Raw genomic sequence first — 24,834 nt, 5'->3', positions numbered from 1 at the left:
GGCAATATCTTAGTGCACCAATATCTAACAAAATGTAATACAATCTTGAATTAAAATGTCTTGCCATTTTTGTGCTCATTGTGTGTACAGTACAGAAGTTATACAGATGATCAAATGAAAAAGCCATTATGCTCTCTGAATATGAAATACAGAATTATGTGCTTTTACCAGTTATTAAGAAATGGGGGGGCTAGGTTTTTTGCTTAGATTATTTTAAATAGCTGTGATAATGGGAGCAGACAGAAGGCAATTGACTCTGACACATCTATCCTCTCTATAGTGTCCATCTATTTGTCCATTTAGTGCGAGCATAGCAGAAATCCAACTTGAGATAGTAGTATGCAGATATGAAGAAAAATGTTCTCATGGGAACACACCCTTAGTTACACCCAGGGGTTACTCTCGCCTATCTCCACCCCCATCCTACTCCCTGCAGGCCTGCACACCCCGTATCAGCCAGTGTTGAGGGTGAGGTGGAAACCTGGCCATGACTTCTCCCCATCCTCTCTGGGGTGTCTTGTGCCCCAGTGGATGCTAGTCTGAAGTATTTTCTATGCTCTGGAAAGCACAGAGAATGCACTTATGCCCAGTTTGAAGGATGCAGGAGACTAATTGTTCCCCTCAGTGCACCCAGTGGGCAAATAGGCATACTGTGATCTTTTGTAGATTAAATATACCCAAGAGCCTCTCCCAGATTTGGTAAGAATTGCAGTGTTATGGTGCCCTCATTACATGCTGACTGGTTTCAGAGGTTGTTGGTTAATTCTATTGTCTAAATCCCCACCTGCTTCCTGTACTTGCTATTATTGGCTATAAGTATGTGTTTTTAAGTAACATTTTGATGCTTCTTGTTTTTCTGTTGTACTTGTCATTTCTAATTCTGCTTTCATATATTGTTCATTGTTTTAAGAGACTCCCATTATCACCTTTACTTCCTTTTAGTACATTCTTTTTAAAAAAAAAACTTGTTTTTCACGTTGGGGTTGAATTTTCTTTGTGTGAAAAGAGGTTTTGTTCTGATAATGCTAGAGACTGAAGCTCTCTATCTGTTCAAAGAAAAGGAACAGTGAGGCAGTATCACCACAAGCTTCCCCACAATGCCCTGCCAATATGCCTCAACTTTGACCTGAGAGACTCAACTAAAAACAAGAGGATAGTTTAGGACTCTGATTTTATTCCATTTTTAGTTTGTATGACAGGATTACCATTAAAGTTTCCAATTAGGGCCATTTATGGGTTTTTTCATGTAGACCCCTGTTTAATTGGAATTACATAGAGGCTGTGTCTAGACTGGCAAGTTTTTCCGCAAAATCATCTGCTTTTGTGGAAAAACTTGCCAGCTGTCTTCACTGGCCGCTTGAATTTCCGGAAAAGCACTGACGATCTCATGTAAGATTGTCATTGCTTTTCCGGAAATACTATGCTGCTCCCGTTCGGGCAAAAGTCTTTTTCCGAAAGACTTTTGTGCAAAAGGGCCAGTGTAGACAGCACAGTACTGTTTTCCGCAAAAAAGCCCCGATCGCGAAAATGGCGACCGGGGCTTTTTTGTGGAAAAACGCGTCTAGATTGGCCACGGACACTTTTCCACAAAAAGTGCTTTTGCAGAAAAGCATCCTGCCACTCTAGACGCACTTTTCCGAAAATGCTTTTAACGGAAAAGTTTTCCGTTAAAAGCATTTTCGGAAAATCATGCCAGTGTAGTCGTAGCCAGAGTGTATACACTCATTCTCCATTCCTCTAATCTGGATTAGAACTAACAAACTAGTACACCACCAAGCGATGAAGCTTCCCAGCTGGACTAGAAGGCAGTGCAGCTGCCCTTGGGGCCAGGAGCCTGGGCTGCCTGCTGGTGGGGCCAGGAAACAGGAGTGGGGCTGTTGCCCAGGGTCGCAGCAAAGAGCCCAGCAACCCCACTGCTGCCTGCGGAGCTGCTCAGTGAGGTTGGGAGGCAGTGGGGCTGCTGACCAAGGTTGAAGCCCAAGTGGTGCTGTCACCCAGTGGTACAGCTGGACCCCATCAGGGGCTGGAAGCCTGGCACTGAGGCTGTGTGTGCCAGCGGTGGGGATGCCACAATGGAGCCAGGAGTCCTGAATGTGGAGGGGCTGGTGGCAGGGGAAAGACAGCTGGCAACAAGGCCATGCCAGGGGGATCTCAGAAATGACCTTCCCTGGTCAGGCAAAATCTCTCTTCTGGGACTGGTCAGGTCCCAAAAGTGTCAGACCAATGAGGTCCAACCTGTCCTGAAAAACTCCATATTCCATTTATTAACTATCTGAGGCATACAATCCCTTTAAGTATATTCATAAGGCAGTATTGTTTGTATATCTCACTGATAGCCTTTTTTAGACTGGCTACCCTTTTCTATTGATGTACATACATTTTCTGCAAATCAATTGGCCACATTAAAAAAAGTTGTGAACTTCAAACATTTAACAAAAAATTGAGAAAGGGATTCTCTAGGGTTGAATCAAGATAATAGGTTCCATTGACATTCCAGCCCCATTTAACGAGGATCTGAAACAACCAGAAAAAATCCTAAAATTAATCTCTTGAACTAGCAACTAGGAATGAGGGAACCTGGTTTAAAGTACCCCTTAGGCTATGTCTACACAGCCTATAACATCAGTTATTCTGAAATAACATAGTCTGCATCTACACTACAAGCAGTTATTTTGACATAATGTCAAAATAATGTCAAGCTGGAGGACTTCTTACTCCGACTCCTGTAACCCTCATTTTACGAGGAGTAGTGGAAGTTGAAGGAAGAGTGCTCTTTCTTAGACTCCCTGCTGTGTAGACAGCACCAAAAGCCAAAATAAGCTATTCAACTTAAGCTACACAATTAGCATAGCACAAGTTGCGGAGCTTATTTTAGTTTTAGCCCTGATGTGTAGACATGCCCTTAGAGACTAACAAAAAATAAATATAGAATCATGAGTTTTCATGGGTAAAACCCACTAGAGTTTGGTAATGAAATAGACTTGATTTTCTGAAACTGTGGATGTGGATGATTTCAAGAGTCTGTTGATTATGATTTGTGACACCTTGATAACTCTACATTTAGTTCATCTTCAGCAATTTTCAGACTGATATTGATAAAAAGAGATGACTGGGGGGAGGCGGTATGATAGAGATCTATAAAATCAAGTCTGGTGTGGAGAAAATGAATGAAGAGTTATTTACTCCTTCCCATAACACAAGAATTAGGGATCACCAAATGAAATTAGTGGGCTTCAGGTTTAAATCACATAAAATTAAGTATTTCTTCACACAATGCAAAGTCAACCTGTGGAACTCCTTGCCAGAGGATGTTGTGAAGGCTCAAGACTATAACAGGGTTCAAAAAAGAGCTAGATAAATTCATGGAGAATAGGTCTATTCATGGAGGATAGGTCCATATGCAGGGCTGATGTTCCTAGCCTCTGTTTGCCAGAAGCTGGGAATGGGAAATAGTGTGGCTCACTTGATGATTATCTGGTCTGTTTATTCCATCTGTGGTATTAGACTCTGTCAGAAGACAGGGTACTGAGCTACATGGGCCTTTGGTCTGACCCAGCACGGTTGTTGTTAAGTTCTTAATTCAGAAACTCTAAAACAAAATTTGTTTACTTTTTTAAAATGGAAAATTATTAGCATTGTTGATAAATCTCTCACCAGTCTAAAAAATTACACCCAGTTCTCAGTACAATGACTTTAAAAAATCAGGATAAAACAGTTGTTTTATTTCTGCACAAAGCTTCTTCTGTTGTTTGCTGATAGGTGGTTTATTTTTGTACTCAAAGCAAAGAAACATGTAGTTTGATGTTGCCATCTAGTGCTTAAGTACAGCAAAACATATATTAAATCAAATTGGAAACCACACTGTTGAGAAGTCACACGAAATATCTATTATATTCAAATTATTTTCAAGCAAGCTGTGCCTACACTAATGATGAAATCCAAGCCCCAATAAAGTCAATGGCATAACTTCCATTGCTTTCAGTGGGGCTACGGTTTTCTTCTAGATGTGGATATAGATCCAGACTTCTCTCAAATTCAAGATTGTTTGTATTTGGCATTTTGGTTTGGACAGTTCAGATAATGCTGCTAAACCTACAACAGATAGTACCCCACTCCACCAGGAACTGGTTAATCTTTTCGTGTGAAATTCTTTGCATATCCTTCCTACCATGTCATACTTCCATTTGCATGCCTCCATTTTCTTCCACTTCTGCACTGAATTAAACACAAACTACTTGTCTTCATGTTTAAAGACCTTTGTGACCTATCTCTGCTGTACCTTTTATCTCTAAGATGCTCTCAATATTTTGATTCCCACTTTTATTCCACAAATGATGCCAGTCTTGACTGCCCATTTTAAACTTTTTAAGCTGGCATCTTCACACATTGTATCATGCTTCCCTTTATGTATGGGACAAGTTTCCTATAAACATCCTAAGACCCCTTAGTTATTCTTCTTAAGATCCCTCCTTAACACTCTCCTCTTCCATGATGCATACAAAAACCTGACAGTGACTAGGCAGTTGCTGTCATGAAACCATTGCTCATTGTGATAACCTGTAACATTTCTTTGTTTCCTTGGGATTAACTCTCATTATCCTCCAGGCACAGCAGAGCAGCTTTGCAAGGGTGGGAAGAGAAACTGCATAGTGATCATTTGGCCTTGCACACAGAAGGCCCTCCTAAGTAGCCCTGAAATTCAGGGTATGTCTACACTTCATTCCTCTTTCGAGAGAGGAATGCAAATGCAGCTGAGCAAAATTGCAAATGAAGCGTGGATTTGAATTTCCTGTGCTTCATTATCATTTTTATAAATATGGCCCAAGTTTGGGTAAACATACACAGTTGCATTTCCTTTCAATCAAAATAGGGCTTAGCACAACTGAAAGTTTTTCTTTTCTTTCCCAAAGATCTCAGGCAACTCGTTTCCGCTGGCACCAGCCTGCCCCATTTGACAAGCAGCAAACATGGGCTATAGACAATGTCTACATTGGGGATGGCTGTATAGATATGTGCAGTGGCCATGGGAGGTGCACACAAGGGAACTGTGCGTAAGTATGGCTTTTTCCCTCCACTTGGTAGAGCTGTCGATTTTCATTTCCATTTTACTGTGTGGTTTCAAGAAAATTGCTTGGAAGAGGTATTATTTTAAAAGAAATTCAGAATGTCTTCTTTGAAACAAAAAGAGGCACCAGTATCACTTGGGCAATAAATTTCTCAGATAAGGGCTGTGTGGGCACATTGGAATGTGTGAGTGAATCCCCTCTGACTTCCTGATGGACAGATTTTCCTTTCAGATACATGCCCATGCTGATGACAATGTGGATTAGGACTGTATCAAGGAGCATTTAGACAAAAATGGTGCTAATCCTTCCCCCAGCTCTCTGGTGACCAAAGACACTGTACAAGTTGTGCTGTCCTCTAGGTTAATGTAATTTACTTCCCTCTTAACACTTAAATACATATATGGGCCATTCCTTGGGTGAAGCACAGCCCTCTCTGGGATGGTTTTCATCCTCAAGGATGCACAAGAGATCAGTCCCTGTTCTCTCCTGAATGCATGGACAAAGATTATCGCTGGCCCTTACATGGAGCTTTCACTCCAGTTCACTATGCCCCAGATCAGCCCAAGTGACTGACTGGATGTCGATATCTCTTCACCAGGCCAGTATACCACTACTTGAGCCTCAGAACTGGTGTAGGCTTGATGGCCTAATACTAAGCTATCTGGCGTCAGCTTCCAATGGAACCATGCAGTTTCTTCCCTAAAAACTCCTTGCGTGACAATCCACAACAAGCCCCACAGAGCTAGACCTGCAGCTACACAGCCTTCCAAAATTCTTCCCCCTGGCAGCAGAATTTCACCCAGTCTGCTGAATTTGGGACTCTTTTTCCAGTCACAAATGGTAGCAGAAATTGCCTTTAGCGGCATAATTTACTGTCCCTGGCTGTGTCCAGACTCCATGCCTCCGTCGACGGAGGCATGTAGATTAGCCAGCTCGGAAGAGGGAAATGAAGCCGCGATTAAAATAATCGCGGCTTCATTTAAATTTAAATAGCTGCCCCGATCTGCCGATCAGCTGTTTGTCGGCAGATCGGGAGAGTCTGGACGCGATGCCCCGACAAAGAAGCCTTTCTTCATCGACACAGGTAAGCCTCGTGAAACCAGATTTACCTGTGTCGATGAAGAAAGGCTTCTTTGTCGGGGCATCGCGTCCAGACTCTCCCGATCTGCCGACAAACAGCTGATCGGCAGATCGGGGCAGCTATTTAAATTTAAATGAAGCCGCGATTATTTTAATCGCGGCTTCATTTCCCTCTTCCGAGCTGGCTAATCTACATGCCTCCGTCGACGGAGGCATGGAGTCTGGACACAGCCCCTGTGTTCACTAGAAGGAAAATCCACTGAGCCAAGTACAACATAAACATTTTCTATATCTGTCTCTCTGCTTAGGGCACTGAAGAAACAAATCACAGTTCTCTGTTGCGATATGTTTGCATAATGGCAGGCCAGGTTTTTGTATTTGGCTACATTTGTGCCACACTGACTGAAAGATTTATTGTGGAAAGATGTTACAGGGTACCAAAAATCTAAACTTGTGAAACAAGATACAGTAAATATATCTGTCCACTATAAATCTGACTATAAGAAATTATATTTAGTTCTAGCACCAAAAGAATGTTAAACTTATTTGCTTAGGATTGGCATGTTATCTTGATTAGTTTTGTCACCAGTATGTCATTTCTTTGAATGATAAAGCTCAGTGTTAGAAGTAGCTTATGTACCTGATGTATTATCAGCTTGAATTAAAACGGTGCACACAGGTCTTTACACAAAGAGGCAGCAGTGTGACTCCTCCAAGCATGTGCCAGTAGGTGAGACAAATGGCCTTTTGCTCTCCTGGGCAGGAGTAAAATTATTTTTAAGTCTTGGTGTAGAAAATGTTTCCAAATGAGTTTACTCTGTGTTTGTTTTTCTTTTCAGCTGTGATCAACATTGGGGCGGACTCTATTGCGATGAGCCAGAGGCATCCCTTCCAACACAACTTAAAGACAATTTCAATCGAGCTCCATCTAATCAGAATTGGCTAATAGTAAACGGAGGGAAACTGAGCACAGTCTGTGGAGCTGTTGCATCTGGAATGGCTCTTCATTTCAGCGGGGTTGGTGTTTAACTCTGCGGTTATCTCTTGCCTGTTGGCTGTTCCAATATGACTGAGTTAGGAAAAATGAATAAATAAGTAGCCTAAAAAAGTATTAGGAATAAATGGAAAACATACATTTACTTCCTTGATGGCCTCAAGTTCTGATAGGCTCTGCATTGGTGTCTGCCAGCAACACTACAGTGAACTGGATACATCTCTTTCAGCCAGGGCTGGCCTTACCATGAGGCAAACTGAGGCAGCCGCCTCAGGTGCCAAACAGTGGGGAGGGCACCACTAGGACCCAGGGTATGTCTACACTACCCCGCTAGTTCGAACTAGCGGGGTAATGTATGCATACCGCACTTGCTAATGAAGCCGGGATTTGAATTTCCCGGGCTTCATTAGCATAGGCGGGGAGCCGCCATTTTTAAATCCCCGCTGCTTCGAACCCCGTGTAGCGCGGCTACACGGGGCTCGAACTAGGTAGTTCGGACTAGGGTGCCTATTCCGAACTACCGTTACTCCTCGTGAAACGAGGAGTAACGGTAGTTCGGAATAGGCACCCTAGTCCGAACTACCTAGTTCGAGCCCCGTGTAGCCGCGCTACACGGGGTTCGAAGCAGCGGGGATTTAAAAATGGCGGCTCCCCGCTTATGCTAATGAAGCCCGGGAAATTCAAATCCCGGGCTTCATTAGCAAGTGCGGTATGCATACATTACCCCGCTAGTTCGAACTAGCGGGGTAGTGTAGACATACCCCCAGAGTGTAAAAAATTGTGTCTGCTGCTGGTGCATATGTATTCTCTTTGCTCTAGATGCACAGATATGGTGGAGTGCTGTGCTGGAGGAAGAAGGGCACAAGAGACATAACAGGCAGGCAAGAGAAAAGATGAGAGGGAATAACAGAAAGCAGCAGGAGCGTCAGGGAGAGAGAGGAGGAGGAGCCTTTTATGTACCTCTCTAGCACTCCCAGGAGCCTGGACTGATTAACACCAGCTTCTCAGGGAGCTTCCTGTTTCCTGCTGCTTCTGAACCCACTTGAGGAGAACAGGCAGTCAACTGAAGTAGTAGGGGCCATTAGGCCCGTAAGACACTGATATCTTCCCTCACTCAGGCCCTGCTACCAGCCTGCTCATTTGTCCCGTTCAATTGAGTGTTGAGAGCCACTATAGCTGGCACAGAACAGCAGTCATGAGTGAAAGAAGGAAACACCCCTCTGGGGCAGCATTCAGAAAAAGAAAGAAAGCAAAAGAAGCTTTTCTATCTAAGCAGGAAGGAGCTTTCCTGAGATACACAGACACAGATGTTCACGGTGAGCCTTCCGGCCCCAGTGAAGATGTGAGTGGTGAGGAGATACCTGATCTTCCAGTTAGTCAGAGTGCAGGTGACCTGGCAGCTACTGCAGCATCCATATCTCCATCTCAAATGGATGTTACCATGCACATTCCTGAAGAAAAGAAGAGTGTGGTGGAGGCACAAGAAACAGTTGCTGCTGAGTTTAGTTCCTTAAGTCTAGATGATCCAGGACTGTGGACCCACTTCGAGCAGTAGCTTGAGGGACTTCCTTGTACTGCATGGGCCACAGCAAGTGAAAAACGTCATGTTCCCCAAAGACAATGAAAATAGAAGTTTCCATCCAACACATTACTGGTGTGAAATCCCCAATGGTGACAAAGTGGAGAGGCCATGGCTTATGTAATCAAAAACCCAGAATGCTGCATACTGTTTTTGTTGCAAACTCTTCCAGTCTAATGTTCCAGCCACATTGAGTTCTACAGGAACAAAGGACTGGAAAAATCTGGCTAGAAATCTGGCATGCCATGAGAAGGCAGCAAATCACCAGAGAGCATTCCATAGGTGGAAAGAGTTTGAGCTGAGACTAAGGTTAAAGGCCACCATAAATAATCAGCATCAAGAGAAGATTGCATCAGAGTCTCTTTACTGGCAAAATGTTCTGAAAAGGATCATTGCCATTGTGAGAATGCTTGCTACCCAAAACCTAGCACTGCGTGGCACATCAGATCAGCTGTATGTGCCAAACAATGGAAATGTCCTTAAAATTGTGGAGCTAATGGCTGAGTTTGATGCTGTACTCCAGGAGCATCTAAGAAGAGTCACCACCCAAGAAATGTACACACACCACTACCTTGGAAAAACAATTCAAAATGAGATCATACAGTTACTGGCAACGAAAGTCAAACAGAAGATTGTGGCAGATCTGAAGTCAGCAAGATATTACTCTGTTATTCTGTACTGCACACCTAACATCAGCCGTACGGAACAAATGACTTTAATGGTGCGTTTTGTAACAACAACAGAACCTAGTGAAAATGTCCCTGCAATGGTGACTGTCAGAGAGCATTTTCTAAAATTTATTGACATTGATTATACTACAGGAGCTGGTATGACAAATGTGCTTCTCAAAAAGCTGGAAGATATGGGAATTGCGATAGCTGACATGAGAGGTCAGGGCTACAGTAATGGTGCTAGCATGAGAAGAAAGAACAAAGGAGTGCAGACACGGAGTTAAACTCTCAAGCTTTTTTTGTGCCATGCAGTTCTCATTCATTGAACTTCATGGTCAGTGATGCAGCATCAGCTTCTAGTGAGGCTGCTGAATTTTGTAATATAATTCAAAGCATTTATGTATTTTTCTCTGTATCAACTCATCGATGGCATATTTTGAAGCAACATCTGGGAACATCTTCTCTGCCACTGAAACAACTGAGTGCCATACGATGGGAAAGTCAAGTGGAGGCAATAAAGCCTATCAAATATCAAATTGGAAGATAGATGATGCCATAGTTGCCATTTATGGAGGATAATGCTATGACAGGAACTGTTCGTGGGAGAACAGTGGCAGAGGGAAATTGTATCACCAGAAACATACATAATTTCAAATTTCTGTGTGGATTAGTGTTGTGGCATGACTTATTGTTTGAAATAAATGTTGTAAGTAAGAGACTCCACAGTGTTGACCTTGATATATCTGGAGCAATGGAACAACTGGACAAAGCAAAGTCATATCTACAGTCTTACCAGTCAGATGAAGGATTTCAAAATGTTCTGAAGAGTGCACAGAAGTTGGCAGAGGAACTTCACACTAAAGCTATTTTCCCACCCATTCAAGAATACAAAAGTCACCAAAGAAGAAAACATTTTGATTACGAGGCACGGGATAATCCCATAAGAGACCCCAAACAACAATTCAAAGTTGAATTCTTTAACCAAGTGCTAGATTGTGCAATACAGTCAATTGAAGATCGTTTCATGCAGCTCAAGGAACACAGCAGTATATTTGGGATGTTGGATGATATTTCAAAACTCCTCACTATACCTGAAGAAGACCTACACCAGCAATGCAGGGCACTAGAGACAGTGTTGACACATGATGACAAGCATGATATTGATGCGAGTGATTTAGGTGATGAACTGAAAGCCCTTTCAAGATACATTTCAGCAGGATCAACTCCAAAGGCTGTTCTGGAATATATGTGCACAAATAAGATGACCACCCTCTTTCCAAATGCTTTTGTTGTTCTGCGCATACTTCTAACACTTCTTGTAACAGTTGCTATGGGAAAACGCAGCTTCTCCAAGCTGAAGTTAATAAAAACACATCTACGCTCCACAATGACACAGGAGAGGCTGGTCAGCCTTGCAACCATCTCAATAGAGCACGAGCTAGTCCAGACTGTGGACCTTCAGGAAGCAGTTCAAATCTTTGCAACCAAGAACGCACGGAAAGTACCACTTTGATTATTGAAACAGATAAAAATGCCAGTGTTTAGTATGCAGACAAGAAAAGTTGCATTTGCTGTTCAAGCATTTGAAAGTTAAGTGTTATTTAAAAGTTTTGAACAAGGCATTTTAAGTTGTTAGTTCTCCTTTATTGGGGTAGGTAGCAGAGCAGTACCATCAGAGGAATAGATCAGGAAAAAGGCAGAATTGAGACCTTTCAAAATTTTGGCCCAAGCAAGGGGGCATGGGGCGTCATTTGAGCTCCCCGCCTCAGGTGCCAAAATGTTGTGGGCCGGCCCTGCTTTCAGCTCATCCCATTCCTACCACACAAGGAGAGATCAATGTGTAGGCTCTGAAAAAAAGCCATGGAAGAGAACTCCAAAATGGAGCCTATACACCAAGGCACAGTCCGTATTATTGAAGTGTTTATACCCACTCATTCATCAATGGGTTTCTCAGACAGATTATTTGTATTCTGATGCTACTACTTTCTAGACTGCAAGTACATACCGCTTTTAAAAAATCTAAGGAATACCGCTTTTAAAAAATCTAAGGAAGCTTGTCAGGGGACAGGGTTGTTTAATGTATGTTTATAAAAGTGTCCCAGACCTACATTTTTTTATAAAAACAGAAACCATTAACTTTTCACTGCCTTTTCTCATTAAAATTTAGTTGACACCACAGGAATGCACTGGGCAGCAGGAGTGATTCATATAATACTGTTTGTATTAGAGAAGGTGTAAAAATAATCTATTAAAACTGTTCTGTCTCCTGGGGATTTAATCACACCAGACTGTTGACTTTAATGTTAATTGAAGTCTTTTGTTCCAGCCAGTGTTGAAAAGATAGAGATGAGCATTTCTATAATCTATATTTTAAAAAAGAAAAGTACAGTGGATCCTGAATATCATAAGCATATAAATATTGATAGCAATTAGTGACAATAAATCCATAGTGTACATCTTTCAAGATGGAAATTAATTGAAATTATGTTTGCAGATCAGGTTGTTAATTATTCTGTTTTAGTATTAATTATTGTGTTATATGGGACTCCAAATTGAATTTGTAGACTCATGTAATATTTAAAAGCTTTTTACAAGATAGAATTAGCCTACTTATCCCTGTGTAGTCTAGCTGTTTTCATGTCCATAGAGCTTTGACAATTATTAACTAGTTAGGGATTACTGTTCTAAAGCAAAACCGTTTGTTTGTTTGTTTGTTTGTTTGTTTGTTTGTTTGTTTGTTTGTTTGAAAAAACCAATGAATGACGTCACAGTCCTAATTTTCTAAGGGTGCATCTACACAGTAGACTTAACTCAAAATAAGATATGCAAATTGAACTACTTCAATTGCGTAGCTTATTTCAAAATAGCTTATTTCAAATTGGGAGTGTCTACACAGCATTTATTTCAAAATAGAGCACTCTTCCTCCGATTTCCCTTCCTCCTTGTACAATGAGGGTTACAAGAGTTGACGTAAGAAGTCCTTCAGCTTGACAGTATTTCAACAATATTTTGAAATCACTGCCTGCTGTGTAGACACAGACTAACTTATTTTGAAATTATGCTAGTTATTTCAAAATAATGTTGCTGTGTAGATGTACCCGTAACAGCCCCAAACTGGTCTCCAATTTACTTGGTTGAAAAATTTTCAGCCACAATCATTTGTGGGCATAAGTAGTAGAGTGATGGCATCTAACAAGCTTTTCAGCCTGCAATTCTGGTAGTTATAGATGTTGTCACCCAGTGTAAACCTGAATAGCGCCACAGAAGTCAGTGGAGCTATGTGGATTACTTCTACTGAAGATCTGAACATAACTGATTACAACAACTATTTTATATCCATTATTGTTTGCAGTTGCAAACCTGTTGGTGCAAAATTGGATCCTTAACAAGTTAAATAAATCCTACATATGACACTTCTAATAGGGTATATCTATACTAGCTCATTAATTCGAGATAGGTAGGCAAATAGGGCAACTGGAGTTGCAAATGAAGCCCTGGATTTAAATATCCCGGGCTTTATTTGCATGCTCCCGTCTGACCGCCATTTTTTAATTCCCCCTTAGTTCGAACGAACTGCCTGCGGCTACACGCGGCAGTTTAAAGTTAATCCAAACTAAGTCCTTAGTTCAGATTAATTGTTACACCTCATTCCACGAGGAGTAACAGTTAATCCAAACTAAAGACTTAGTTCAGATTAATTTTAAACTGCCACGTGTATCCTTGGGCAGTTCGTTTGAACTAAGGGGGATTTAAAAATGGCAGCTGGATGGGAACATGCAAATAAAGCCCGGGATATTTAAATCCTGGGCTTCATTTGCAACTCCGGTTGCCTGATTTGCCTACCTAGCTTGAATTAACGAGCTAGTGTAGACATACCCATAGAAAAAGAAAGGGATATGGTATGTTCCACTTTTGTGGCAAAATGGTTAAATTGTAAATAATTGTTTACATTTCAAAAGTGAAACATATTGGAGAAAGTTCAGAGGACAACAACAAAAATGATTAAAGGTCTAGAAAATGTAATCTGTGAGAGAAGATTGAAAAACTTGGGTTTTTTAGTCTGGAGAAAAGACAACAGAGAGAGGACATGATAACATTTTCCAAGTACATAAATGATTATTATAAAGAGGGTGAAAAATTGTTCTCCTTATCCACTGTGGACATGATGAGAAGCAAGTATTTAAATGTTAGCATGGAGATTTAAATTAGACATTAGGAAAAACTACATAAATATAAGGGTAATTAAGCACTGGAACAAATCACCTAGGAAAGCCGTGAAATATGCATCCTGATGAGAACAAGTTAGACACACACCTGTCAAGACAGAATAGATAATACTTAGTTGTGTCTCAATACGGGGGAATGGATGTTCAATCAAGGTCATTTCCAGAATTACATTTCTATGGGCTTATGATTCTGTGATTACTCTGCAAAAGCGGCGAGGAGTCCTGTGGCACCTTATAGACTAACTGAAGTGTAGGAGCATAAGCTTTTGTGGGCAAAGACCCACTTCGTCAGATGCATGTAGTGGAAATTTCCAGAGGCAGGTATAAATATGCAGGCCAGAATCAGGCTGGAGATGAGGAGGTGGATCCAATCAAGGAGGATGAGGCCCACTTCTAGTAGCTGATCTGGAGGTGTGAATTCCAAGAGAGCAGAAGCTGCTTTTGTAGTTACTCTGGTTCAGTCTTCTAATTAAGCCTTATAATAAAGAGGATTGGCCTTTTAAAATACTACATATATCCCATAATAAAACTTAATAATGAAGGAATTCAAATGTGTTTTTCAGGAATATATTCATTGAAAGCACCACAACCTTGGTAATTATCTTAACTGAACAGCTTCACTGACAAAAACTAAGTTTTCTTTTCTTTCTATCGTATTTTATTTTTAGGGATGCAGCCGTTTGTTAGTGACAGTGGATTTGAACCTCACTAATGCAGAATTCATTCAGTTTTATTTCATGTATGGATGTCTTATAACTCCTAACAATCGGAACCAAGGAGTTCTCCTGGAATACTCTATGAATGGAGGCATTACTTGGAACCTCTTGATGGAAATTTTCTATGACCAGTTCAGCAAACCGGGGTTTGTAAATATATAATTCTACTAATTAATTCTTTTGGATTTTTCATACAGAATCTATCCTGATTGCTAATATTACTATGTGTAAGTAAGAAGCTCTTTAAGCTTCAATCTTGCAAATATTTATATACCTTATTAACTTATGTTAAAGATAAGCATGAGTGTAAATATAAATAAATCCATGATACACCCACCATGTGGTTGCCTCATCTGAAAAAAATATATATTGGAATTGGAAAAGGTTCAGAAAGGGCAACAAAAATGATTAAGGGTATGAAACTGCTACCAAATGAGAGGAGATTAATAAGACTGGGACTTTTCAGCTTGGAAAAGAGAAGGTTTTCTTCACATTTAAGTATTATTTTAATGCTGAAGTGGGACAATGCACAGGCCTTTGACTGGCCTTCTGTGCACGATGAATTGCTTCTTAGTAACTACTAAGAATCAGTGACATTTTAATCAATGTCTGCATTACACATTTGCTATAAAGGAAATAAGGCAATAAGCAGGGATTGGATAGAAGTCTATAAAATCATGACTTGTGTGGGGAGACAATAAATAAGGAAAATCTATTTATTCCTGCCCATAACATAAGAACTAGGGTGTCACCAATGGAAATTAATGGATAGCAAGTTTAAAACAAACAAAATGAAGTATTTCTTCACATAACACATCTTCAATCTGTGGAACTCTTTGCCAGAGGATGTTGTGAAGGCCAAGGCTTTAACAGGGTTCAAAAAAGTTCTAGACAAATTTATAGAGGATGGGTCCTTCAATAGCTATTAGGCAGAATGGACAGGAATGGTATCTCTAGCCTCTGTTTGTCAGAAGCTAGGAATGGGTGATGGGATGGATCCCTTGATGGTTACCTGTTCCATTTAGGGATGTTAAGGACCAGTCAACTAGTCGACTATCCAATAAACAAATGCTTATCGGATAGTTGATAGGATAGTTAACTAGTCATTTCCTCCCTTCTTGCTGCCTCTATCAGATAGAGGCGGCAAGGAGAGGGGAAGAAGGGGGTACTTCAAAGCAGCAGCACCGCAGGGAGCTCGGGCTCCGTGAGGCGCTGCCACTTTGAAAAACTGCAGTGGCATTTCTAAGGGGCAGTGCCACACAGCTGATCCTGGGCTCAGTGCGGCGCTGCCCCTTTGAAATGCTGCCATAGCATTTCAAAGGGGCGCCGCCGCACTGAGCCCAGGATCAGCTGTGCGGTGCTGCCCCTTTGAAACACCGCAATGGTGTTTCAAAGCGGCAGTGCCACACGGAGCCTGGGGGTTAGCTGGAGTCCCCAGCTAACCCCAGACTCCATGTGGTGCTAAGCCCAGGATCAGCTGTGTGACACTGCCCCTTTGAAACGCCACTGCAGCGTTTCAAAGCAGCAGCACCGCGTGGAGCCTGGGGGCAGCTGGCGAGTCCCCAGCTGATCCTGGGTTTCATGCAGTGCTGCCCCTTTGAAACGCCGTGGAGGCGTTTCAAAGGGGTAGCACTGCCCTATTGACTAATTGAATAGTCGATGCAAGAAGTGCATCAATTTTTTATTAGTGAAATACACTCTACTTAACATCCTTAGTTCCATTCATTCCTTCTGGGGCACCTAGCATTGTCCACTATTGGAAGACTGGATATTGGGCTGGATGGACCTTTGGTCTGACTAAGTATGGACGTTCTTATGTTCTTGAATGTAAGTGTTGGCAGGATTGGGCCTCAAGCATGAGAGCAGCATGCCATCAATTTAATCATAAAGAGTTTGTGAATGGTAAATGTTAACATAAAACTATAGCCAGTCAGAAGAGTTACTTTGATTTATAGAAATCCATCAGGTTTTGAACATACATTCATTTATCATCTGATTTCTGATTGGCTAAAGCACAAAGCAGATATGTTATCTAAACCAGTCAGGGTATGTCTACACTACCCTCCTAGTTCGAACTAGGAGGGTAATGTAGGCATACCGCACTTGCAAATGAAGCCCGGGATTTGAATTTCATAATGATCATAATGGTCCCTTCTGACCTTGAAGTCTATGAGTCTATAAAGGCTCTGTGTCAACTGAGGAGTCTCTTATGGTCAGGAAATCCCCATCAGGGAGAGTTAGGGTTAGATTCAATCCCTTTGTAACCTTAGACAAATGGGATGGACTTGGTCAAAAAATCTGGCCATATTTTGTTTAAAAGGCCCATTCAGCTGTTTATTTAAAACTTTTTTTTTTCTTTTCACAACTCAAGAGATTAAAGTGTGGCTACCACATGACTTATCTCCATTATTATATTTTAGCTTTGTGAACATTCTCCTCCCTCATGAGGCCAAAACTGTCGGAACCCGCTTCCGCTGGTGGCAACCGAAACATGATGGCTTGGATCAGAATGACTGGGCTATTGATAATGTGCTGATATCTGGCTCTGCTGATCAGAGGACTGTGATGTTAGACACTTTTAGCAGTGCGCCACTCCCACAACACGAACGCTCTCCTGCCGATGCAGGACCAACTGGAAGGATTGCTTTTGATATGTTTACAGAAGACAAAACTACAGGTAAAAGTTTGATATCAATCTGAGCCAAAAACAGGGAGTCAGTACAGTTACTACTAAATCTGATTTTGTTTGTTTCACCACAATGGGCTTCAGAGCCCGTCCATGTACTGTACTTTTTTTTTAACCAACAACTTGTAACAAACTGCTTTTAAATGTATAAATTATGCCTGGAGAGAAAAAAAGGAATTAAATACTGGAAAAAAGGAAATACAAATTTTAAAGGAGTCTTGCAGTCAGTGTTTCAAATAACCAATAATGTATACAAAATAGTTTATTTCTAGTTAAATTCACTATTAGACTCTTCTCTGCAAAGAAAAAGAATTCTCTAGATATTTTTTCTTATTTCTGCACCAGGTAGCACAGCAGAATTTTCTGTTATGGTTTCCAGGAACAAATGTTATTTGACTGAGTGCCATATTATTCTAAAAGGATTTCCTGCCCTAAGTATTTGTTTCCTATTTTGTAGACATTTACTAGCAACAATTTTTAAAATAGTTACCCAGGGGATTAAGTTGTTGAGTTATAGTTGGTAAAATATAAATAAGGAAATAGTTGTGCACACTAGTGGGACCAATTAGTTGAAGGTATTATTTTGGACACCCAGGCTCTGATTCTGAAACTGATTCCACATTTGCAGACTTCGGCGTTCCAGAATCTCACCCACATAGGGAGTCTGCCCACACAGAACCAATTGCAGGAAGTTTATTTTGATTTAATAAAGTATTATTAGATAATAAGAAAACAGTAGCATATATGCCACATAATTGCAAAATAATGTCAGTAATTGTTAGGTTTTTAATTCTTGTGCATTAATAAACATGTTAACAGGCTTATGGTTAGAGAATAGTAAGAGCTGTTCTGAATGTTAAGTATAAACATATTTGAATGATGGATAATAAAGTACTCTGGAATTTTTCAAAGAACAATACTAAATAGTTTATATATAGCTAAAGACTTAATCCATTGTTCTTCTTTAGTACTTAACACTGTTTACTGTTTTCTTTACCAAATATTGTAGTTACACAATATTGACTTTCTTATTTGTTTTCAAGTGAATGAACATTGGCTGTTCCATGATGATTGCTCAATTGAAAGATTCTGCGACTCTCCTGATGGTGTTATGATCTGTGGTAGCCATGATGGCAGAGAGGTTTATGCAGTCACCCATGACCTAACTCCTACCGAAGGCTGGATTATGCAGTTCAAGGTAAAATCTTTATCATCTAAATATTTAGCATAATTATTCTAAAACAGCCTGTTTTCTTCAGAGCAGGGAACAGACTGATATGTGTTGCAGGTAGGGTTGCCAGGTGTCCAGTATTGACCCGGACAGTCCGGTATTTTCGGCTCCTGTCCGGTAAAAAAAATCAGACCATCTTCTCTATTGGCACATTGGCATTAATGATGAGATCTGTGGATGACAAGTGCTGTCATTACTGTGATTTAAAGGATAATCTCCAGTCAACTTCTTTGCTAAAAATCTTTAAACTGTAATCATCTCTCCAGCCATTTATTGATAGTAAGGACTGTTACAATGCTATGCTTCTATCTATATTAGATTTCTGTTGGATGTAAAACTTCAGAGAAAATTGCACAGAATCAAGTCCATGTGCAATATTCCACTGACTTTGGCGTGAGTTGGAGCTATTTAGTTCCTCAGTGTTTACCTGCAGATCCAAAATGCTCTGGGAGTATTTCACAGCCCTCTGTCTTCTTTCCAACAAAAGGATGGAGAAGGATAACTTATTCACTGCCTGAAAACCTAGTGGGCAAGTAAGTATAAAACAGCTACTCACATTACCTTTGATTCAGTGCACAATTAAAGGGGAACTAAATAGTCTGAAAACCATGGTTATATGGACACTTCTTATGCAGAAGAAGTGCTTAAGCATACACTCAATTTTAAGTACCTGAGTAGTCCTACTAATGTCAACAGAATGATTCAGGTGCTTAAAATAAAGCATGCGCTTAAGAATCTTGCTGAATTGTGGCCCCTTGTTCTACTCAGTCGCAACTGCTGACTGATTTAATAAAAAGGGATTTATTCATTTATGTTCCTGTTTGCTATGCAGGACCAACATTGGTCTGTGAGAATGAGCTGGATTCTATTCTGGCTTGTGCCACACCACTGGAATTTTTAATTACTTTCTAATAGCATATGATTTTAGGCAGTAGAACTGCACAGCTGTAACTAAGGACAGAGTCTGGTCCACTGAATCTTTAAGGTGAGCCAAAAAGAGCACAGCTCTAGTTAAGAAACTTCACTGAGTTTACAGAGCAGGCAGTTGGGGGAAATTGTATTTACTTGTAAGGTGAGAAAACATGACACGGAGACAGAATGAACATGGACTCTTACGATGCAACATTTACAGTTACTTTTCAAGACTGAACCACTCTTTAGGTTGACTGAGTATTTATGTTCCTACTGACTTCATCTTTTCCTAGGATGTCCTCTGAAGTTCAAGAATTCCCCCCCACACGACTTTTTTCCTGTTCTTTTTTTTCAATGTGCCCATATCACACTGCAACTTCCTCTTTTACAGAAAAGAGTTGGAAAAAGTTCTCTTCACTCCACTCCAGAGGAGTTTGCTGGAAAGCACTGCAAAATTCTTCCTTCTCAGCAACTGAGTAATCGGCTTTTGCAGGCCTCCTATCCATGCCTCCCTAGAAACAAGAGATCCGTATCAGATTTCATGCTTCTTTGTGGCATCTCTCTTTTCCTGAATACAGTTTTGCTGGATGATGCACTTCCTTCCACACTGTCAAAGGGCAGTTCCATATCTTCAAAGGAAAGATAGAAGAGATTTGGCTCCCTATAAACATAGGACAATAGAGTGATAATGATAATCACCAAACCTGAGACCGATTCATGGTCTGAAAAAATTGCAAAATGACCCTTACTGGTCTGCAGTCCAAAGTGGTACTGCATATTCCAATCTGTCCTGAGACCCAGCATGAATTAGAATGGAGAATGTTGACCTTAGACTAGGGATATCAACATGTAGTCGACTATACAATTAACCAGTAAGCCTAGGCTTAATGGTTAATCTTGCCGATTACATGTATTCCCCATTACTCGTATCAAAGGCAATGGGGGAGGGAACAGGAGCCGGTGCTGGGGGGAGTATGCTTAAAAGCCAGTTCCCCCCAGCACCGACACCGCAATGCCGCCTGCTCCCTCCACCTGCATGGCTCAGCAGCGGGGAAGGGAGGCATAGAAGGTTGCTGCAAAGCAGCCTCTGTCCACAGCAGGCTCGAGCTCCCCTCAGACAGGGGATGCTAACAGCGGCCTCTGTCCGAGGGGAGCTCGGACCCCACAAATGGCGTAGAAGGCAGCCCTGATCTTTTAAAAGGCCCTGATCTTAAGTGTGCCTGATTTTATGCCATGATTAGTCCCATTGTGTTCAGTAGGGCTCAAGGGGAGCTGGTTTTTAAACTGTCTCCCCTCATGGACCAGCTCCCCCTGACACTGCGCTGCTGCCTCTGATACAGAGGAAGCAGCACGGGCTGGCAGGGGGCTCCCCAGAAGTGGGACCCGGAGCACACTGGCTGCTAGCACCGCCCCTGGGAACTATCGAACAGTCATGTAACTGCTAAGATTTCATGTGGTTACATGACTATTCAATTACCTGATATCTAACATCCCTGCCTTAGACAATGAAAAATGCTACCCAAATGATCTGTGCATATTGTAACAATGTTTTTTTTTATTAGGAGCTATTACTTTTAAAACGATTATTCAAATAGATAAATTAATTGTCTCAGAAGAAACTAGAGTCAAATATTTTTTCCTGACACCTGATGACAGTGGCTCTCACAGATCCAGCCCACATATGCTGTGTGATCTCTTATGCAAGTCATAAAATCGATTCATATGAAGAATGCTACACATCATTTTAAAAGAGAAATCCTGTGGCACCTTATGGACTAACATTTATTGGAACATAAGCTTTTGTGGTCAAAGACCCACTTCGTCAGATGCATCTATAAGGTGCACAGGACTTCTCATTGTTCTTGCAGATTCAGACTAACACGGTTACCCCTCTGATACTTATCATTTTAAAAGGCCCTGATCTTAAGTGTGCCTGATTTTATGCCATGATTAGTCCCATTGTGTTCAGTAGGGCTCACATGATTAGAAACTAAAAGAGATTTATACTGGAGTTCAGATGAAACATCTTTCTGTTTTAAAAGAAAATAAAGCTTCTTAAATCAAAAATATTAAGTTATAATCCAGTATTGTTTAATTAATGTGTTAAAATAGAATGATCAATGTCAGTTAGAAGAATGACTATTATGCCAAATATATTCCATACAGAAACATTGTAATGAACAGATCTTCTGTTACAGAAGTGTCTTATGATTCTTTACCCTAAGCAGTGTTGTTCATAAGCATGTGTATATAGTGTACATTTTTCATTTGTGTAAAGTTATCTTTTTACCTTTATCTCTTTTTTCTTCATTCTTGTATGAATAGTCCAGTGAGGTTTAGGTTCTATCAGAAGTACTCTGATATTCAGTGGGCCATTGATAATTTTTATCTGGGACCTGGTTGCTTGGACAACTGTAGAGGCCATGGAGACTGCCTGAAAAAACAGTGCATCTGTGATCCTGGGTACTCGAGTCCAAACTGCTACTTGACCCAAACTTTAAAGGTAACTTACATGCACTTGGTAGTACTGCAAAAATTTGTCAGAGAAATTAAACTGATGGAGCTTTATAAAAAATAGAGTTGGGCCCAAATTAGGGTATTGGGTCTGACTCCTCTCAGACTTTGGAAAGCCTCAAATCTACTTTAAGTTCTAAAGTATACAGCTCTAGATCACTGATTTTTAAATATATCATTTCTATATTGGTATCTAAAGAAATAGTACCTTATCATTAACACCAATAATTACATTATATTTTCCTTCTGGAATTAAAAAAACATTATACTTCCATTTAACAGTGGCAGTGCATTGCTATTTCTATATGAACAAATTAATAAACCTGTTGTTAGTTCCTGGACACAACTGCTATTGCAAATACCAATACAGTTACCCAGACCATGTATAGAAAACTTATCTTTATAATAAAGGAGACACATGTAAACAAGGTACTGAACTCCAGATGATATAAAAATAATGTAACAATCTTATCATAAAGTTTTATATAGTTTTAATTTTCTATAGTTGTACTGTACATCTCAGGATAACACATTACTGCAACAAAAAGTGGAATAGTATCTGTGCAGCTGAAAATATTTATATTTGAGATGATGGTATTTAAAATGCACAGACATACAGGAAAAGAGTACAGTGTAGGCCAAAATCTACTTTTAGGACTTTAGCAGACAGCTCCAATTTAAAATACTGTTTATATTTTAAGGAAAAACATTTAAGAACTCCCAAACTGTATTCAAATTACAATATTTAGCTTGATGAGATTTTTTTAGTCATATTTATACATGATAATGTAAGTACATAATGTACAGAAGAGATATGTTGGTTACACCATATTTTTTCCAAAAGAAATACATAAATACACAAGATTTATATGCATGTCTTATCTGAATTATCATTTTAATAATTGTTTTGGAGTAGTATTTTAAGATCCATACATGTTTTTAAGTTTTTAAGTATTTTAAATTTCATAAATGTAAATTAGTGCCAATCCTTATAGAAAATGGATCAATTTCCCTCTTCTCTATTAGGGTTAAAACTATTTACTTCTCACAGATTCAATTTAAAGATTTTGCAGAGCATTATCCATTTTACAGGTCATTATTATTTTGTTATCCTGCCAGAAGTTGACTCTTACCACATACCCAGCTAACATGGTAGAATGTAGAAATAGAGGCAGCTCTAGATCATGTAAGGATGGCTCATAAACTAATTACTTCATCTATGTTTCAAGTATTTGCTATTTTTTACTGATGACGTGTAAGTGCTATTTAATACAGGGTGAAATCCTGACCCCATTAAAGTGAATGGAAGTTTTGCCATTGATTTCACTGGCAGGTATTGTTCATTGGCTAACACTTTTATAAATAGGAAGATGGAAGATAGAGAGATTCCCAGCTGGGCTTTGCATAAATACCTGTGTCTCTAACTGTTACATAAACATATATTCACAAGAAGTCCAAGACTTTCACTTTTCACGTTTACTTTTGTGGCAAACACATCACTTGTACAAGTACTTGCGGAAAAAATATAAAAAGGGTTAAGATTTCCTTCAAAATAAACAATATTTTATTCAAGGTAGCACAGAACTGGTCAGTAATGTTCTTTCTAAAACTTTTCCATCCATGTATGGGGTTTTTGCCACCTATGTGCAGAATAATTGTATGTGCACCGAGGCATGCGCAAATGTGCACCAACAATACAAACACAAAACCTAGCTGTGAGCACTTTGCTAATCAGCTGGGGGCATCATTTTAATTTCTCCTGAGCAGCCACACAAGTACACAGCTTACAGGGAACGCTGCTGGTCTCTATATACATATTTTTAAATAGTTAGGGCTCAATTTTCCTGTCAGTAGAGCTTCAATCTGGCCTCATTCAGTGTTGCAGGAGGAGCAGTAAGAATTTCAAGCACAGTTTTGGGCTTACAATTCTGTACTGATACAACCAATGTCATTTTCAATGTCTGACTACATGCTTATAAGCTCTGCAAGGCTGAGACAGTATGTCACTGTGTATGTGGACAGCATCTAACATAATGAAGCTCTGATCTTAATTGGTTATCTGGCACTACAATAAACCAAATAATTGCAAAAAGTGATTGTTTCCATATATCAGGCATTTGAATATTTACATAGCCTTATTTATGGCCATTTAAAACTATTCTATCTGTAAAAGGTTAGTGACCTTTAACTCACACACCCAAAAAAGCAGAAAATACATTACAGTTAACATGAATACTTTAAACTTAGTTATATTTGCAGTTTGGTTGTAATCACATGTAAGAGAGACAAGCCGGGTAAGGTAACATTTTTCACTAGACTAACTTCTGTTGGGAAAAGAGAGAAGCTTTTGAGTTATACAAAACTAAAGAAACACTCTGTGTAGCTCAAAAGCTTGTTTGTCTCATCAATAGAAGTTGGTCCAATACAAGATCTTACTTCCCCCAATTTGTCTCTCTTAAACATACTTAGAAAGCCCATACTTGCTGGGTTTGTTAGAAAGGCTAAATAGTATGATGCCTCTTCATGGTTGTTCCTCAGATGTCACATTCCTTCCTGTAGACTTTCCTGAAGGAGCGTTTTGACAATGAAGAAATTAAACCAGATTTATGGATGTCCTTGGAAGGTGGAAGCGCTTGTACTGAATGTGGGATTCTAGCAGAGGACACAGCTTTGTATTTTGGAGGTGATACTGTCAGGCAAGCTGTCACTCAGGACCTGGACTTGAGGGGTGCCAAGTATGTCATGTTACCTAGTAGAATTTAACATAGCTAATAAGTTTCAATGGAGGGGTTCATTAACTAATGACAGAGAAGGAGATGAGGCAGTGAATAATAGGAAATGGAGTCTCTTTATGCCTAGGCCACCACCAGAGAAGAGTTAGCTCAGGTAGGCAGTGACAAATAGTTCTTAGTCTTACGATCAACAGGTGACTTTTCACTGACTGTATGCAATGAATATGTTATTAATGTGTTATTTGTGTAACACCTGCAGTATATTGGTTGCTTTATAGGTCCTTACCCCTCTGAGTTTACAATCTAACTAGTTTACAAACAAAAGTATGGAAAGGTAGAGAGTAATTGATGGTCTCCCTCGATATAGTTCTTAGTGGACAGGTAATTACATGAAAACCTCACCACCACAACTGGCACTAGTTAACAC

At 40.1% G+C, this 24,834-nt stretch overlaps 1 protein-coding gene across 2 annotated transcripts in view; it reads left to right on the top strand.

Moving 5' to 3' along the window:
- RELN (reelin) overlaps positions 1 to 24,834 on the top strand; it is a 500,016-nt gene that overhangs the window by 440,188 nt on the left and 34,994 nt on the right. For both annotated transcript variants that reach the window (XM_006137543.4, XM_075926876.2), the window contains 8 exons: positions 4,911 to 5,051; positions 6,986 to 7,163; positions 14,285 to 14,478; positions 16,753 to 17,009; positions 18,062 to 18,216; positions 18,568 to 18,782; positions 21,487 to 21,664; positions 24,235 to 24,410. In XM_006137543.4, the coding sequence (XP_006137605.3) occupies positions 4,911 to 5,051; positions 6,986 to 7,163; positions 14,285 to 14,478; positions 16,753 to 17,009; positions 18,062 to 18,216; positions 18,568 to 18,782; positions 21,487 to 21,664; positions 24,235 to 24,410 (1,494 nt within the window). The remainder of the gene's footprint in view (positions 1 to 4,910; positions 5,052 to 6,985; positions 7,164 to 14,284; positions 14,479 to 16,752; positions 17,010 to 18,061; positions 18,217 to 18,567; positions 18,783 to 21,486; positions 21,665 to 24,234; positions 24,411 to 24,834) is intronic.

The sequence above is a fragment of the Pelodiscus sinensis genome, chromosome 1 (assembly GCF_052426305.1).
Source record: "Pelodiscus sinensis isolate ZL-2025 chromosome 1, ASM5242630v1, whole genome shotgun sequence".
NCBI classification, from domain to species: domain Eukaryota; kingdom Metazoa; phylum Chordata; order Testudines; family Trionychidae; genus Pelodiscus; species Pelodiscus sinensis.
The sequence above is the reverse complement of the archived record's forward strand: the minus strand, read 5'-3'. Positions and strand labels throughout refer to the sequence as shown.